Source organism: Engystomops pustulosus, chromosome 3, assembly GCF_040894005.1.
Source record: "Engystomops pustulosus chromosome 3, aEngPut4.maternal, whole genome shotgun sequence".
In the NCBI taxonomy this organism is placed as follows: domain Eukaryota; kingdom Metazoa; phylum Chordata; class Amphibia; order Anura; family Leptodactylidae; genus Engystomops; species Engystomops pustulosus.
In genome coordinates, this window is record NC_092413.1 from 9,547,670 (window position 1) to 9,565,962 (window position 18,293).

The 18,293-nt window shown below is 45.3% G+C and overlaps 1 protein-coding gene across 1 annotated transcript in view; it reads right to left on the minus strand.

Annotated features, from left to right (window-relative positions):
• LOC140120938 (calpain-2 catalytic subunit-like) overlaps window positions 1-18,293 on the minus strand; it is a 37,312-nt gene that overhangs the window by 2,356 nt on the left and 16,663 nt on the right. Inside the window, exons 14-25 of the mRNA XM_072139982.1 lie at window positions 17,599-17,684; window positions 17,393-17,467; window positions 14,020-14,180; window positions 13,715-13,866; window positions 11,801-12,003; window positions 10,707-10,734; window positions 5,894-5,944; window positions 5,630-5,687; window positions 2,555-2,622; window positions 1,773-1,841; window positions 1,294-1,372; window positions 245-361 (exon numbers count right to left, since the gene is read on the minus strand). Coding sequence (XP_071996083.1) covers window positions 245-361; window positions 1,294-1,372; window positions 1,773-1,841; window positions 2,555-2,622; window positions 5,630-5,687; window positions 5,894-5,944; window positions 10,707-10,734; window positions 11,801-12,003; window positions 13,715-13,866; window positions 14,020-14,180; window positions 17,393-17,467; window positions 17,599-17,684 — 1,147 coding nt within the window. The remainder of the gene's footprint in view (window positions 1-244; window positions 362-1,293; window positions 1,373-1,772; window positions 1,842-2,554; window positions 2,623-5,629; window positions 5,688-5,893; window positions 5,945-10,706; window positions 10,735-11,800; window positions 12,004-13,714; window positions 13,867-14,019; window positions 14,181-17,392; window positions 17,468-17,598; window positions 17,685-18,293) is intronic.

An 18,293-nucleotide genomic window follows, 5' to 3' on the forward strand; every position in this document is an offset into this window, starting at 1 on the left:
GGAATGTATTTCTCTCTCTCTCTCTATTAACATAGCTGTGTGAGGGCTTGTTTTTTGCAGGAGGTGCAGTACTTTCTGCAGTACCATCTTTTGGAATGATTTTGCAAATTTTGTATTGATTTAAAAATAACAATTCCACTGTAGTATATAACAGGGGGGTCGAACAACATATGCAATGAGGCTTCCCAACCCCAGCATATGTAACATTATCAGGGGTCTCACACCCCACCAGTCCAGCACTTACGCATAGCCCCCTCCAGCCGCACCGTACAGATCAAGTAGTCCACAAAGCTCAGTCTTCCTTCGGCATCTGCATACTTGGCGTAAAAATAACGGACAAGATTGCTGTGTACACTGAGCCCTAGATAATAGAATAGTGAGATGAGTACTTGACACTTCGCACCATGCGGTAGTCATACTGATGGGGTCACTGCAGGGCCAATTTTAGACAAAGTGGGGCCCCAAAATAAAATTATTTTCTGAACAGTGACAGTCAGTAAGAGGCTCCTTTAGCCCAGCACAATAATAACACTTTGCAGTTCCACCCAGTAGTAGGTAAGTACTGTAATATGGGAACGTAGGAGAGACACATCATATGGAGATGAATTATAGAAGATATATAAGATGAATTACATTTATAGATAGATGATAGGAGATATATATGACACAAATATATACAGTAGAAGAGAGATAAAAGATTGATTGGTAGATGGATAGATAATAGATAGAAGATAGTTAGGGAATAGACAGATGGATAGATGATAGTTATATAGACAGGAGATAGATGATAAGCAGCTTCACACAGACCAAGGGGTGTTAAAAGAGCAATAGATCCTCTATCCACAAAAGTCCACATGCAGGGGGCCCCCTTAAGACAGGGGGCCCTCAGCAAGTGGCCAGTTTTCCGCCCCTTAATGCCGTCCCTGCGTCGATGTTACAGCTAAGGCTGAGACTGAGCTAAGACTCGGTTACAGATAGCAGTACATTACTATTCGGCAACATTGTAGCAAAATCCTTGACAAGCTGCAAGTAGATACATTTATATAGCATCCGTCTCATGACCGTGCATCCAGAAATAGTGGATTATCTGCTCATTGCACAAATCTAAGGGATAAGAGCTGAGAGTAAAGGGGAGGTGATATTTAGATACTACATAGCACTATACAGTGTATCACATCTGGATATGTAGCTACATGGGGTGATAGGGTCCCCCCTATAATAGGACAGGTGGTGGGCGCCCCTCCATACAGCGCACAGTCAGGTAGTACAGAATATTGTATACACATACGTTACCTGCTTTCTGGATTGTATCATGGAATTCTGTCAGGTTGATGTATCCACAGCGGTTTGTATCAATTTGAGAAAATAGTTCCTTAAAGGCAATGACAGTATAGTTAGTACCAGCAACAGTAAGTGAGAGATGTGAAGAGGAATTATGGGTAATGTGCCCTTTGGACACAAGTAGGGAATTAGAATTTGAGCCAAAAAAAATGATGATTTCATAATTCAGTTTTCTTTTATTTCAATCCCTTTAACATTTTCAAGATCTCTGCTTGCTGTCATCCAAAGGGAATCTTTAAAATTGTTTTCTTATAGTGGAAGCAAAGTATGAAGATCCTACCTGCAAGAAGAACTCGTACAAAGCTGTATAATATAATGTGTCTGCCCTCTGCCACCACCAGGGGGAGCTAGGGAACAGACTGCAGACTGATATATGATTGACCCTTTACATTCAGCCAATCAGCAGTGTCACCATCTCATTCCAAAATTACCTTCAATTTGCTGATGATATTCCACAATTTAAGGAAAGTTGTGGGATCAAGCTTTGCTTTTTTGGAAATCTGCATGCGCAGTTAAGAAAGAAATCAATGTCTGTGTCATTGCCAACCATCCAGCAACCCCAGATCCTGACAGTAGTTATTAGTAGCAGCAGGGCTGTGAAATATGGATTTATATTCCAGTATTGTACTGGGGGGAGTGTCCTCACACTGCTGTACCCTGTGCTCTCTGCAGGCAGAGTTATGTAGTGTCCTTAGAGAGATGTGTATGTTGTTAGTAGCAGCAGGACTGTGATATGTGGATTTATATTGCAGGGTAGTAGCTTTTCTAAGTGCACTGTCCTCTCACTGCTGTGCTCTGTGCATTGAGCTGCTTGCACTATGCTCTTAGTTACTGATGTAGTTTTTAACCAGAAGCCTCCCAGTGCCAGAGCTTTTGCTCAGAGCATAGGAGAGTGGTTATAGGGCAGCTCATTACAATGAGCTAGGAGCACAGCAGTGTGAGGACACACCCACTGTGCACCTGGAGAAGCTACATCTCCCCCATGGCCAATACCTAACAGTGTCTGCAGCAGTTCTTGGTCAGAACTACTAACCGGAAAGGAGTTGTATGCAAATGTAGGATAGATTTAGCTCCGCCCATGAGGGGCCTGAGAATTTCTAAAGTAAGTTCTGCTTTGGTCTATAAATTGTGTCCTTTCTCAGACTTAGGGCCACAAGTGGTCAGGCAGGGGTCAGAGGACATGAGGGTCAGGGCAGGGTCATGTGAAGGATACATCCACTGATGCCAGAATTTCCCGACTTCCATCAATGGTAAATTTTGCTCCATGGGGAAATGGATAATCTGGAAAGGAAATGTATAATTATAGAATAAATACGGGATCTGCAGAATATTCACCACATGTAACTTACTATTATACAAAATGAAATCTGAAATGTAACCTCCTGATCGCTCCCCATGATAAATGTGCCCCCTGGTGTTCATATAGAAGATAGATACAAGGAGGCAGATTTATCATCTACATATCACTGAGTGCCCGAGTATGATGAGGCCCCCGGCCGCCGCAGGATCCTCCTGATACATCTGGACGGGCAGCGGCGTCTGGTCTGACCTGGTGTAGATTGTGCCTGAACAGGAGCCGGGCAGGAACGCCCACTGCACAGCCCGGACCCGCCCCTTCACACCCCTCCACGCCCACTTGTCATGGAAGTGGCATAAGGTGGGAAATAGGAACAAATCCTGTCCCTATTCCGGGAATTGAACCTGTATCAGGGCTTGTACCCCAGAACCCGGATACATGTGCCCCAATATCTGTTATGATTGTTAGTTTAGTTGAATCTATTCCTTATATATCTATCTATCTATCTATCTATCTCCTATCTATCTATCTATCTATCTATCTATCTATCTATCTATCTATCTCCTATCTATCTATCTATCTATCTATCTCATATCTATCTATCTATCTCCTATCTATCTATCTCATATCTATCTATCTATCTATCTATCTATCTATCTCATATCTATCTATCTATCTCCTATCTATCTATCTATCTATCTATCTCATATCTATCTATCTCCTATCTATATCTATCTATCTATCTCATATCTATCTATCTCCTATCTATATCTATCTATCTATCTCCTATCTATCTCATATCTATCTATCTATCTCATATCTATCTATCTATCTATCTATCTATCTATCTATCTATCTATCTATCTCATATCTATCATCTATCTATCTATCTATCTCATATCTATCTATCTCCTATCTATCTATCTATCTATCTATCTATCTATCTATCTATCTATCTATCTATCTCCTATCTATCTATCTATCTCATATCTATCTATCTATCTATCTATCTATCTATCTATCTCATATCTATCTATCTATCTATCTATATTCTATCTATCTATCTATCTATCTATCTATCTATCTATCTATCTATCTCATATCTATCTCCTATCTATCTATCTATCTATCTATCTATCTATCTATCTATCTATCTATCTATCTATCTATCTATCTCCTATCTATCTCATATCTATCTATCTATCTATCTCATATCTATCTATCTATCTATCTATCTATCTTCTATCTATCTATCTATCTATCTATCTCATATCTATCTCCTATCTATCTATCTATCTATCTATCTATCTATCTATCTATCTATCTATCTCATATCTATCTATCTATCTATCTATCTATCTATCTATCTATCTATCTATCTCATATCTATCTATCTATCTATCTTCTATCTATCTCATATCTATCTCCTATCTATCTATCTATCTATCTATCTATCTCATATCTATCTATCTCCTATCTATCTATCTATCTATCTATCTATCTATCTATCTCCTATCTATCTATCTATCTATCTATCTATCTATCTATCTCATATCTATCTATCTCCTATCCATCCATCTATCTATCTATCTCATATCTATCTATCTATCTATCTATCTATCTATCTCATATCTATCTATCTATCTATCTATCTATCTATCTATCTATCTCATATCTATCTATCTATCTATCTATCTTTTTTATATCTATCTTCTATCTATCTATCTCATATCTATCTATCTATCTATCTATCTATCTATCTATCTATCTATCTCATATCTATCTATCTATCTATCTATCTATCTATCTATCTCATATCTATCTATCTATCTATCTCCTATCTATCTCATATATATCTATCTCCTATCCATCCATCTATCTATCTCATATCTATCTATCTATCTATCTATCTATCTATCTATCTCCTATCTATCTATCTATCTATCTATCTATCTATCTATCTATCTATTTCCTATCTATCTATCTATCTATCTATCTATCTATCTCCTATCTATCTATCTCCTATCTATCTATCTCATATCTATCTATCTCCTATCCATCCATCTATCTATCTCATATCTATCTATCTATCTCCTATCCATCCATCTATCTATCTATCTCCTATCTATCTATCTATCTCATATCTATCTATCTATCTCATATCTATCTATATAGGGCGGCACGGTGGCTGAGCGGGTAGCACTTCTGCCTTGCAGCGCTGGGGTCCTGAGTTCAAATCCCACCCAGGTCAACATCTGCAAAGAGTTTGTATGTTCTCTCCGTGTTTGCATGGGTTTCCTCCGGGTACTCTGGTTTCCTCCCACACTTCAAAAACATACTGTTAGGTTGTTTAGATTGTGAGCCCCATAGGGACAGGGACCAATTTGACATGCTTGTGCAGCACTGCGTAATCTGTGTGCGCTATATAAATAAAGAATTATTATTATTATCTATATCATATCTATCTATCTATCTATCTCCTATCTATCTATCTATCTATCTCCTATCCATCCATCTATCTATCTCCTATCTATCTATCTCATATCTATCTATCTCCTATCTATCTCATATCCATCTATCTATCTATCTCCTATCTATATATCTCATATCTATCTATCTCATATCCATCTATCTCATATCCATCTATCTCATATCTATCTATCTATCTATCTATCTATCTATCTATCTATCTATCTATCTCATATCTATCTATCTATCTCATATCTATCTATCTATCTCATATCTATCTATCTATCTATCTATCTATCTCCTATGTATCTATCTATCTCCTATCTATCTATCTATCTATCTATCTATCTAGCTGTTTGGTTGCTGAACATGGAATAAACAACTTACACTTTTTTTATCACCAATTTGGAGTGCTGCCCAGTTTCTTGTATATATCTATCTATCTATCTATATCATATCTTTCCCATATCTATCTATCATCTATCTATCTATCTATCTATCTATCTATCTTTTTATCGTTACCTTTTCTCACCACATCATTCAGGAGCCTCTTCAAATCCCAGGCGTTGATTTTTGATCCCTGTTACAGAATAAATCAAGAAATGAGAAATATCTGTACATTTATCACACCACAATATATGGAGAACAAGAATCCTCATCATCCGGGGGTTAGAACACCTGATATCTCTGGACTGTGATTGGCTGCTGCGCTTACAGTGTTACCACCTGATGAATTCTATGTAAAGTAATGTATGAGATACAGAGCCGGGGCCGGGGGGACGTTACCTTGGTGGCATAGAGTCTGAAGAGATTGTCCTGTTCTGGAATATTGGATCCCTAAAATCAAGAAATGAACCAATGTTAAAAATTCTAAATAGAAATAACGATAACCCAAACCTTATAATCACATCTTCAATGTTCCCCTCATCTCCATATAATATACATATCCTGCAATCTATCTCATGTCTATTTATATATTTTATTATATACACTCACCGGCCACTTTATTAGGTCCACCATGCTAGTAACGGGTTGGACCTTCAGAACTGCCTCAATTCTTCGTGGCATAGATACAACAAGGTGCTGGAAGCTCCTCAGAGATTTTGCTCCATATTGACATGATGGCATCACACAGTTGCCGCAGATTTGTCGGCTGCACATCCATGATGCGAATCTCCCGTTCCACCACATCCCAAAGATGCTCTATTGGATTGAGATCTGGTGACTGTGGAGCCATTTGTGTCCAGTGACCTCATTGTCATGTTCAAGAAACCAGTCTGTGGTAATTCCAGCTTTATGACATGGCGCATTATCCTGCTGAAAGTAACCACCAGATGTTACAGGGTACATTGTGCTCATAAAGGGATGGACATGGGCAGCAACAATACTCAGGTAGGCTGTGGCGTTATACCAAGGGGCCCAAAGACACCATGACACCACCACCACCAGCCTGAGCCGCTGATACAAGGCAGGATGGATCCATGACACCACCACCAGCCTGACCCGCTGATACAAGGCAGGATGGATCCATGACACCACCACCACCAGCCTGAGCCGCTGATACAAGGCAGGATGGATCCATGACACCACCACCACCAGCCTGACCCGCTGATACAAGGCAGGATGGATCCATGACACCACCACCAGCCTGAGCCGCTGATACAAGGCAGGATGGATCCATGACACCACCACCACCAGCCTGAGCCGCTGATACAAGGCAGGATGGATCCATGACACCACCACCAGCCTGACCCGCTGATACAAGGCAGGATGGATCCATGACACCACCACCACCAGTCTGACCCGCTGATACAAGGCAGGATGGATCCATGACACCACCACCACCAGCCTGAGCCGCTGATACAAGGCAGGATGGATCCATGACACCACCACCACCAGCCTGACCCGCTGATACAAGGCAGGATGGATCCATGACACCACCACCACCAGCCTGACCCGCTGATACAAGGCAGGATGGATCCATGACACCACCACCACCAGCCTGACCCGCTGATACAAGGCAGGATGGATCCATGACACCACCACCACCAGCCTGAGCCGCTGATACAAGGCAGGATGGATCCATGACACCACCACCACCAGCCTGAGCCGCTGATACAAGGCAGGATGGATCCATGACACCAGCACCACCAGCCTGAGCCGCTGATACAAGGCAGGATGGATCCATGACACCACCACCACCAGCCTGAGCCGCTGATACAAGGCAGGATGGATCCATGACACCACCACCACCAGCCTGACCCGCTGATACAAGGCAGGATGGATCCATGACACCAGCACCACCAGCCTGAGCCGCTGATACAAGGCAGGATGGATCCATGACACCACCAGCACCAGCCTGAGCCGCTGATACAAGGCAGGATGGATCCATGACACCACCACCACCAGCCTGAGCCGCTGATACAAGGCAGGATGGATCCATGACACCACCACCACCAGCCTGAGCCGCTGATACAAGGCAGGATGGATCCATGACACCACCACCACCAGCCTGAGCCGCTGATACAAGGCAGGATGGATCCATGACACCACCACCACCAGCCTGAGCCGCTGATACAAGGCAGGATGGATCCATGACACCACCACCACCAGCCTGAGCCGCTGATACAAGGCAGGATGGATCCATGACACCATCGGCACCAGCCTGACCCGCTGATACAAGGCAGGATGGATCCATGACACCAGCACCACCAGCCTGACCCGCTGATACAAGGCAGGATGGATCCATGACACCACCAGCACCAGCCTGACCCGCTGATACAAGGCAGGATGGATCCATGACACCACCACCACCAGCCTGAGCCGCTGATACAAGGCAGGATGGATCCATGACACCAGCACCACCAGCCTGAGCCGCTGATACAAGGCAGGATGGATCCATGACACCACCACCACCAGCCTGACCCGCTGATACAAGGCAGGATGGATCCATGACACCACCACCACCACCAGCCTGACCCGCTGATACAAGGCAGGATGGATCCATGACACCACCACCACCAGCCTGAGCCGCTGATACAAGGCAGGATGGATCCATGACACCAGCACCACCAGCCTGAGCCGCTGATACAAGGCAGGATGGATCCATGACACCACCACCACCAGCCTGAGCCGCTGATACAAGGCAGGATGGATCCATGACACCACCACCACCAGCCTGACCCGCTGATACAAGGCAGGATGGATCTATGACACCAGCACCACCAGCCTGAGCCGCTGATACAAGGCAGGATGGATCCATGACACCACCAGCACCAGCCTGAGCCGCTGATACAAGGCAGGATGGATCCATGACACCACCACCACCAGCCTGAGCCGCTGATACAAGGCAGGATGGATCCATGACACCACCACCACCAGCCTGAGCCGCTGATACAAGGCAGGATGGATCCATGACACCACCACCACCAGCCTGAGCCGCTGATACAAGGCAGGATGGATCCATGACACCACCACCACCAGCCTGAGCCGCTGATACAAGGCAGGATGGATCCATGACACCACCACCACCAGCCTGAGCCGCTGATACAAGGCAGGATGGATCCATGACACCATCGGCACCAGCCTGACCCGCTGATACAAGGCAGGATGGATCCATGACACCAGCACCACCAGCCTGACCCGCTGATACAAGGCAGGATGGATCCATGACACCACCAGCACCAGCCTGACCCGCTGATACAAGGCAGGATGGATCCATGACACCACCACCACCAGCCTGAGCCGCTGATACAAGGCAGGATGGATCCATGACACCAGCACCACCAGCCTGACCCGCTGATACAAGGCAGGATGGATCCATGACACCACCACCACCAGCCTGACCCGCTGATACAAGGCAGGATGGATCCATGACACCACCACCACCACCAGCCTGACCCGCTGATACAAGGCAGGATGGATCCATGACACCACCACCACCAGCCTGAGCCGCTGATACAAGGCAGGATGGATCCATGACACCACCACCACCAGCCTGAGCCGCTGATACAAGGCAGGATGGATCCATGACACCACCACCACCAGCCTGACCCGCTGATACAAGGCAGGATGGATCCATGACACCACCACCACCAGCCTGAGCCGCTGATACAAGGCAGGATGGATCCATGACACCACCACCACCAGCCTGACCCGCTGATACAAGGCAGGATGGATCCATGACACCACCACCACCAGCCTGACCCGCTGATACAAGGCAGGATGGATCCATGACACCAGCACCACCAGCCTGAGCCGCTGATACAAGGCAGGATGGATCCATGACACCCCCACCAGCCTGACCCGCTGATACAAGGCAGGATGGATCCATGACACCACCACCACCAGCCTGAGCCGCTGATACAAGGCAGGATGGATCCATGACACCACCACCACCAGCCTGAGCCGCTGATACAAGGCAGGATGGATCCATGACACCACCACCACCAGCCTGAGCCGCTGATACAAGGCAGGATGGATCCATGACACCACCACCACCAGCCTGACCCGCTGATACAAGGCAGGATGGATCCATGACACCACCACCACCAGCCTGAGCCGCTGATACAAGGCAGGATGGATCCATGCTTTCATGTTGTTGTACCAAATTCTGACCCTACCATCCGAATGTCGCTGCAGAAATCGAGACTCATCAGACCAGGCAACGTTTTTCCAATCTTCTACTGTCCAATTTCCATGAGCTTGTGCAAATTGTAGCCTCAGTTTCCTGTTCTTAGCTGAAAGGAGTGGCACCCGGTGTGGTCTTCTGCTGCTGTAGCCCATCTGCCTCACAGTTGGACGTACGTTCAGAGATGCTCTTCTGCCTACCTTGGTTGTAACGGGTGGCGATTTGAGTCACTGTTGCCTTTCTATCAGCTCGAACCAGTCTGCCCATTCTCCTCTGACCTCTGGCATCAACAAGGCATTTCCGCCCACAGAACTGCCGCTCACTGGATGTTTTTTCTTTTTCGGACCATTCTCTGTAAACCCTAGAGATGGTTGTGCGTGAAAATCCCAGTAGATCATCAGTTTCTGAAATACTCAGACCAGCCCTTCTGGCACCAACAACCATGCCACGTTCAAAGGCCACAAATCACCTTTCTTCCCCATACTGATGCTCGGGAGAACTGCAGGAGATTGTCTTGACCATGTCTACATGCCTAAATGCACTGAGTTGCCGCCATGTGATTGGCTGATTAGAAATTAAGTGTTAACGAGCAGTTGGACAGGTGGACCTAATAAAGTGGCCGGTGAGTGTATAGTATATCCATCTTTCTATCTCATCTCTTGTCTTATCATTACTGTACATTTTGTTATATACAACTCAACACACTGTGATGAAGACTATTGAGCTCCCCCTAGTGGTGTATACAAGAAGGCAACATTGTATCATTTTGATTATGCAGGAGATTTTTTCGCTCTGTATCCGAAAAATTATACTTTCACTACTTCAAAGGTAAATTAAGAAACTAATCAGCGCAGATTGTACAAGGCGTTTACATTACAGAACAATGTGAGCTTCCATGGTTACTCCTTCTTTATCTCTACTTTACACATAAGTCCCCCCAGCACATAGTAATCCCCGCGCTGTACTTACCTTCTGGTTGTGTTGGGAGCCCATATCACTAAAATCAGGACAATGGAAACATAGATGAGTGAGCAAAACAGAACAAATGTAGAAAAATTAGAAGATATTTAGACTCATCTGTCACCGATATATTTACATATACCATATATACTCGATACTGTGCTGAAATCCCAAACTCGGCTTATACTCGAGTAAAAAAAATATATCAAAACTCACCTTTCCGGCTTCCCCTGCTGCTGGCTATATACTGGGGCAGGGGGCTGACTATATACTGGGGCAGGGGGCAGGCTATATACTGGGGGATATGGGCTGGCTGGCTATATACTGGGGGGCAGATGCTGGTTATATACAACGGGACAGGGTCAGGCAGGGTATATAATGGGGCGACTGTGACCAATGCATTTCCCACCATCGGCTTATACTAGAGTCAATGGGTTTTCCCAGGTTTTTGTGTTAAAATTAGGAGCCTCTGCTTATACTTGGGGCGGCTTATACTCAAGTATATATACGGTATGTATATTACATAATGACTTAAAGGGTTGCTCCATTTTTAATAAAGAGAAGGGGAATGTTTTGATCTCTGAATAATCTCTCCATAATTACTAGGTTATACTGGCTGTGATATAGGTTAAATCCACAAGGATTGCGGTGACCACTAGGGGGAGCTATTTGTCTACCATATAGCTGGATTGAGCTCAATTAACCCCCTTGCTTGTAGGGGACCGAGGTAATGTGTTCATACTTGGAGACTCTATATAGTGTGTCCTATCATAAAAAATCATGCAGTTTCACACAGTCCTGTGGCTCTCTATAGGCTCCATTTGCTCCCATACAGATGATACGTGCTGCCATACAGACAGTATGTGCTTCTGTACAGGCTCTGTACACTGCTAGGGGTCATATACCACCATATAGTGCTATTCCTTCTACAATCCTCCTATGTATACATTTGTATACAGAATAGCTCCCCCTAGTGACGGTTTTCATGAATAATACTTTTTAATAAAGCAGAGGACACAGAGCTCTGCATGAGAACATACAGAATCAGTAAATCTCCTGTTATACGTAGGATGAGATCCAGGGCCGGTCAGGATGTTACTTACTCCGTACAGTCCTCACTCTTCAGGAAAACCTGGAAGAGGAAGGAAGATTCGCGCTCCTTCTGTGTGGTGTACGGGATGGCCACGTATCTCCCCGCCGGCAGGTTAAACGACTCACTGACGCTGTGCTTCTGGTAGGAGGTTATATTGGAAATATTCTTTGCAATGACATCTGAACTCAAGGGTTGGTCCTCAGAGTCTGGGAGCTGGAAGTCACAAAGAACATGGAGTCAGTGTCCGTCATCAGGTGTGACCCTACAGACTGTAGCCGGGGTTACGTATTGTCACCGTGAGATGTGTAACCATTATTGTGTGTGTTGTGTTCTCTATGGTCTCTGAACCAAATGTAAGTATTGTCCCTGGAGAGATGTGTAGTCAGACCTCACACTGCTGTGCTCTGTGCTCTCTGCAGCCAGTGTTATGTATTGTCTCTGGAGAGATGTGTAATCAGACCTCACACTGCTGTGCTCTGTGCTCTCTGCAGCCAGTGTTATGTATTGTCCCTGGAGAGATGTGTAATCAGACCTCACACTGCTGTGCTCTGTGCTCTCTGCAGCCAGTGTTATGAATTGTCCCTGGAGAGATGTGTAATCAGACCTCACACTGCTGTGCTCTGTGCTCTCTGCAGCCAGTGTTATGTATTGTCCCTGGAGAGATGTGTAATCAGACCTCACACTGCTGTGCTCTGTGCTATCTGTAGCCAGTGTAATGTATTGTCCCTGGAGAGATGTGTAATCAGACCTCATACTGCTGTGCTCTGTGCTCTCTGCAGCCAGTGTTATGTACTGTCCCTGGAGAGATGTGTGATCAGACCTCACACTGCTGTGCTCTATGCAGCCAGTGTTATGTATTGTCCCTGGAGAGATGTGTAATCAGACATTTGTGTATGTTGTTAGTAGCAGCAGGACTAGTAAATATGAATTCATATTCCAGGAGTGTACTGAAGATGTGTCCTCACACTGCTGTGCCCTTTTCACTCTGCAGTCATTGTTAAGTATTGTCCCTTGAGAGACGTGTAATCTTACCTTTGTGTATGTTGTTAGTAGCAGCAGGGCTGTGAAATATTGATTTATATCCCAGGATTGTCCACACACTGCTGTGCTCTGTGCTTTCTGCAGTCAGTGTTAAGTATTGTCCCTGGAGAGATGTGTAATCAGACCTCACACTGCTGTGCTCTGTGCTCTCTGCAGCCAGTGTTATGTATTGTCCCTGGAGAGATGTGTAATCAGACCTCACACTGCTGTGCTCTGTGCTCTCTGCAGCCAGTGTTATGTATTGTCCCTGGAGAGATGTGTAATCAGACCTTTGTGTATGTTGTTAGTAGCAGCAGGATTGTGAAATATGGATTTATATTCCGGAGCTGTAGCTTCACCAAGCTCATTATGGGGGAAGGAGAGGTCCCACAATATCCCACAAAAGAGCCATTCTATTACTATTACATTTACTAAAAGTAACCTCTCAGATTCCATGGACTCATTTGACCAAAGCATCTGAGGGGTTCATGATCTATGATCAGTGGTCCATGAGTTGTCTGCTGGTTCAGCTTCATGTACTGGGGATCTAAGAGGGGGGGTTAAATATCTCTTCGGGGGCCAATACCTAACACTGTGTGGTCAGACCTACTTACAGGTTCCGATCAATCCTCAGCTACAGAAAATATTGATTATTTCATGTATAAAATCCTGGTTTGCAAACACATTACAAGGAGAAAAACGGAAAACAACTCCCATCGGAGCGTCGGGCTATAAATGAAAGGGCTGCGAGCGATGAGCGCAATCAATATAATCATTGGAACATTTAGCTAAACACGAGGATACATTGTATTGTGCGGCTGATTGTATATTGTATAATGAGGGTTCTCCCCTCCCCCGCCCTCCTCCTCTACATCCATTATCTCAATCACATGATGTCACTTACCTTAATCAGCACAAAGCCGATCGGGAGCCAATCACCAAATTTCTGCCGATTGCGGCTATTCTGCATGAGAGATAAGACCACGTTTACTCCGCTCTGGACCTGATCCGATCCGGTCACCTTTATATTATAGACAGGATTTTTAAGCAGGAAATCTAAAATAAAGGTAAAATAAAATTACAAAAAGTTGCAGCAGAGATAATAAAGCGATTATATGTGCCGGCTGTTTGCCAGGGAGACAATCACTCCTGGTATCCTAATAGCAGTGCCCCCTGATATACCCAACACAGAGGTTCTGACCCAATTACCTTTGTCTATGCTAGTCCAGGAAATGCTATCAATCGTCCATCGGTTCTGAAACATCTTCCGGTACCAGGTCTTGTGCTGATCTCCCCAGTCGTAAAAATCTGGAACTTGGCTGCAGATGATGATCCTGCTAAAGTGAGTGATGAAATCCTGCCAGCACATCCTGCAAAATACAAGGGATCAAAAACTTAGAGGATTCTGACAACTTTCCAGTTCAAAGGACATAGGACAGTGGTGGCGAACCTATGGCACTGGTGCCAGAGGTGGCACTCAGAGCCCTTTCTGTGGGCACTCAGGCCATCACCAGAGAGGACTCCAGGTATCTTCCTGCAGTCCCAGACCTGCCAAGAGTGGCTGTACACAGAACTATTTTAAAGTGACAGTGCTACCTGGGACTACTGGAGGAGTGACAAGGTGTGGACAGATTTGGATTATCATTGTAGCTCCTGCTCCGGCCCTGACAATTCTTCCTGTTTATGGAACCCTGGAGCGAAGCTACAATCATCATCCAAATTTCTTAGAAGAGAAGGGAATATAAATCACAAATGAAATGTCTGTGTGGGCACTTTGCGATAAATAAGCGGGTCCTGGTTGTAGTTTGGGCACTCGGCCTCTAAAAGGTTTGCCATCACTGACATAGAACCTTCTTTATTTGGTGTTATAATTGATCCCAGAGAGTGGGGTAACAGGACCTCCTTAGGGTGGTTCCGACACGTGGCGTTTTTGGACTGTTTTAAAGCATGCATTTTTGAATGATTACCATGTGTTTGGCTGGTTTCAATCTGTTTCACAGCTGCCTACTCTTCTAGAAATGAAGATAAACAGGTTCCAAGCAGCCAAATGCATGGATAACATTGAAAAACGCATGAAATATCTCACCTCAGCATGAGGAACAAACAATTTTACAATCCAAAATAAGAACTGTGTTAAGATTTTCTCAGACCTAACCTAAATCCCTTTTCCATTTGCATTTGATTCAATTTGTAGCATTGGATCCAGGTGGCTTGTAGCATTGATCCAGGTGGCGTGTAGCATTGGATCCAGGTGACTTGTTGCATGTGATCCAGGTGGCTTGTAGCATTGATCCAGGTGCCTTGTAGCATTGGATCCAGGTGGCTTGTGGCATGTGATCCAGGTGGCTTGTAGCATTGATCCAGGTGGCTTGTGGCATGTGATCCAGGTGGCTTGTAGCATTGATCCAGGTGGCTTGTAGCATTGATCCAGGTGCCTTGTAGCATTGGATCCAGGTGCCTTATGGCATTGGATCCAGGTGACTTGTAGCATTGGATCCAGGTGACTTGTTGCATGTGATCCAGGTGGCTTGTAGCATGTGATCCAGGTGGCTTGTAGCATTGGATCCAGGTGGCTTGTAGCATTGGATCCAGGTGGCTTGTAGCATTGGATCCAGGTGGCTTGTAGCATTGGATCCAGGTGACTTGTTGCATGTGATCCAGGTGGCTTGTAGCATTGATCCAGGTGGCGTGTAGCATTGATCCAGGTGACTTGTTGCATTGATCCAGGTGGCTTGTTGCATTGGATCCAGGTGACTTGTTGCATGTGATCCAGATGGCTTGTAGTATTTGATCCAGGTGGCGTGTAGCATTGATCCAGGTGGCTTGTAGAATGTGATCCGGGTGGCTTGTATCATGTGATCCAGGTGGCTTGCAGCATTGAGCCAGGTGGCATGTAGCATTTGATCCAGGTGGCTTGTAGCATGTGATCCGGGTGGCTTGCAGCATTGAGCCAGGTGGCTTGTAGCATTGATCCAGGTGGCTTGTAGCATTGATCCAGGTGGCTTGTAGCATTGATCCAGGTGGCTTGTAGCATTTGATCCAGGTGGCTTGTAGCATTTGATCCAGGTGGCTTGTAGCATTGATCCAGGTGGCTTGTGGCATGTGATCCAAGTGGCTTGTAGCATGTGATCCAGGTGGCTTGTAGCATTTGATTCAGGTGGCTTGTAGCATTGATCCAGGTGGCTTGTGGCATGTGATCCAGGTGGCTTGTAGCATTGATCCAGGTGGCGTGTAGCATTGATCCAGGTGACTTGTTGCATTGATCCAGGTGGCTTGTTGCATTGATCCAGGTGACTTGTTGCATGTGATCCAGGTGGCTTGTAGTATTTGATCCAGGTGGCTTGTAGCATTTGATCCAGGTGGCTTGTAGCATTGATCCAGGTGGCTTGTGGCATGTGATCCAGGTGGCTTGTGGCATGTGATCCAGGTGGCTTGTAGCATTTGATCCAAGTGGCTTGTAGCATGTGATCCAGGTGGCTTGTAGCTTTGATCCAGGTGGCGTGTAGCATTAATCCGGATGGCTTGTAGCATTTGATCCAGGTGGCTTGTGGCATGTGATCCAGGTGGCTTGTGGCATGTGATCCAGGTGGCTTGTAGCATTGGATCCAGGTGGCTTGTAGCATTTGATCCAGGTGGCTTGTGGCATGTGATCCAGGTGGCTTGTGGCATGTGATCCAGGTGGCGTGTAGCATTGATCCAGGTGGCTTGTAGCATGTGATCCAGGTGGCTTGTAGCATTGATCCAGGTGGCTTGTAGCATGTGATCCGGGTGGCTTGTATCATGTGATCCAGGTGGCTTGCTGCATTGAGCCAGGTGGCATGTAGCATTTGATCCAGGTGGCTTGTAGCATGTGATCCAGGTGGCTTGTAGCATGTGATCCAGGTGGCTTGTGGCATGTGATCCAGGTGGCTTGCAGCATTGAGCCAGGTGGCTTGTAGCATTGGATCCAGGTGGCTTGTAGCATTGATCCAGGTGGCTTGTAGCATTTGATCCAGGTGGCTTGTAGCATTTGATCCAGGTGGCTTGTAGCATTTGATCCAAGTGGCTTGTAGCATGTGATCCAGGTGACTTGTAGCATTGATCCAGGTGGCTTGTAGCATTTGATCCAGGTGGCTTGTAGCATTTGATCCAGGTGGCTTGTAGCATTGATCCAGGTGGCTTGTAGCATTGGATCCAGGTGGCTTGTAGCATTGATCCAGGTGGCGTGTAGCATTGATCCAGGTGCCTTGTAGCATTGATCCAGGTGGCTTGTAGCATGTGATCCAGGTGGCTTGTAGCATTTGATCCAGGTGGCGTGTAGCATTGATCCAGGTGCCTTGTAGCATTGATCCAGGTGGCTTGTAGCATGTGATCCAGGTGGCTTGTAGCATTTGATCCAGGTGGCTTGTAACATTTGAATCAGGGGGTTTGTTGCATTGGATTTTTTATTTTTTTCGAGCTATACTTAATTGGAAAGCGTACCCTTGGTAATCCCAACCTATATGAGATATTGTGAACTCATTATATTCTGATCAAATACAAAACTCCAAAGTTGTGCTTGTCTAGTTCTCTACCCTTGTATAGAAGACAAGATTCTACACACCAGAACTCTCCATCGTCACTGATCCGCTGCAGCCTCAGTCTGTCCTCCTCCCTCAGTTCCTTCCATTGGGGGCATCTAAGAGCCGTGAAAACATCAACAATGAATATTTGTGTTTATTGAAGGATTTTGAACCTTACCCCTCCTTAGTGACCATCTCATCTCACACCCCCATGTCTTCCCCAAATTATACCCCCAATGTACATCACCTGTCATTCCATCTCCCTCTCCATTCTCCAAACCCCCATGGATTCCAAATGCGAATGAGTTGCACGGTTCCATTCCTAAAAGGAATCTAAGAAAAGACGTAAAGGCGACTGTAACATTGGTAACATTGTAACATTGTATCATTATATTGTTTCCTTATATGTGACCTTCTCCAAAAGTCCCAAACCGGAAGCTTTATGCATGATAAAATCTTTTCCTGGATTTGGCTGCCACTAGGGGGAGCTATAACAGTAACTGTCCTGTATACGGCAGTGTTATAGATCGGTCTTAGCACTGAGCTGTCAGACCTCAATGTGTTGTGCTGAGATCATCGGAAGGAAATGATCTCACAAAGGTGAAAGGTGAAAGGTTTTTTTTTAAAATTTTGAGCTGAAATTTTCAATTTACTTTTAATTATTCCACATTATTCTTTTTTGCTCTATAAAGCCCCTTTGTGTGCAGAAAGACATTTTAGGGATCGTTGGAGGTCAGTAATCCAAGGTGGGGTCAGTTAAGTCCTAATAATGTAGGATCAATAGCGCCCTCGTAAGAGCATTTAGTCCGGTCTGTGCTCATCAAAGTGATCAGTATAGTCCATATGAGGTCACTAAAGCCTGTGTGAGGTCACTTGTTGGGCTCATAAATCATGTATGAAATTGGGAAACCCGCTGGGCAGAGCCTAATGCCCTTTCTAGGT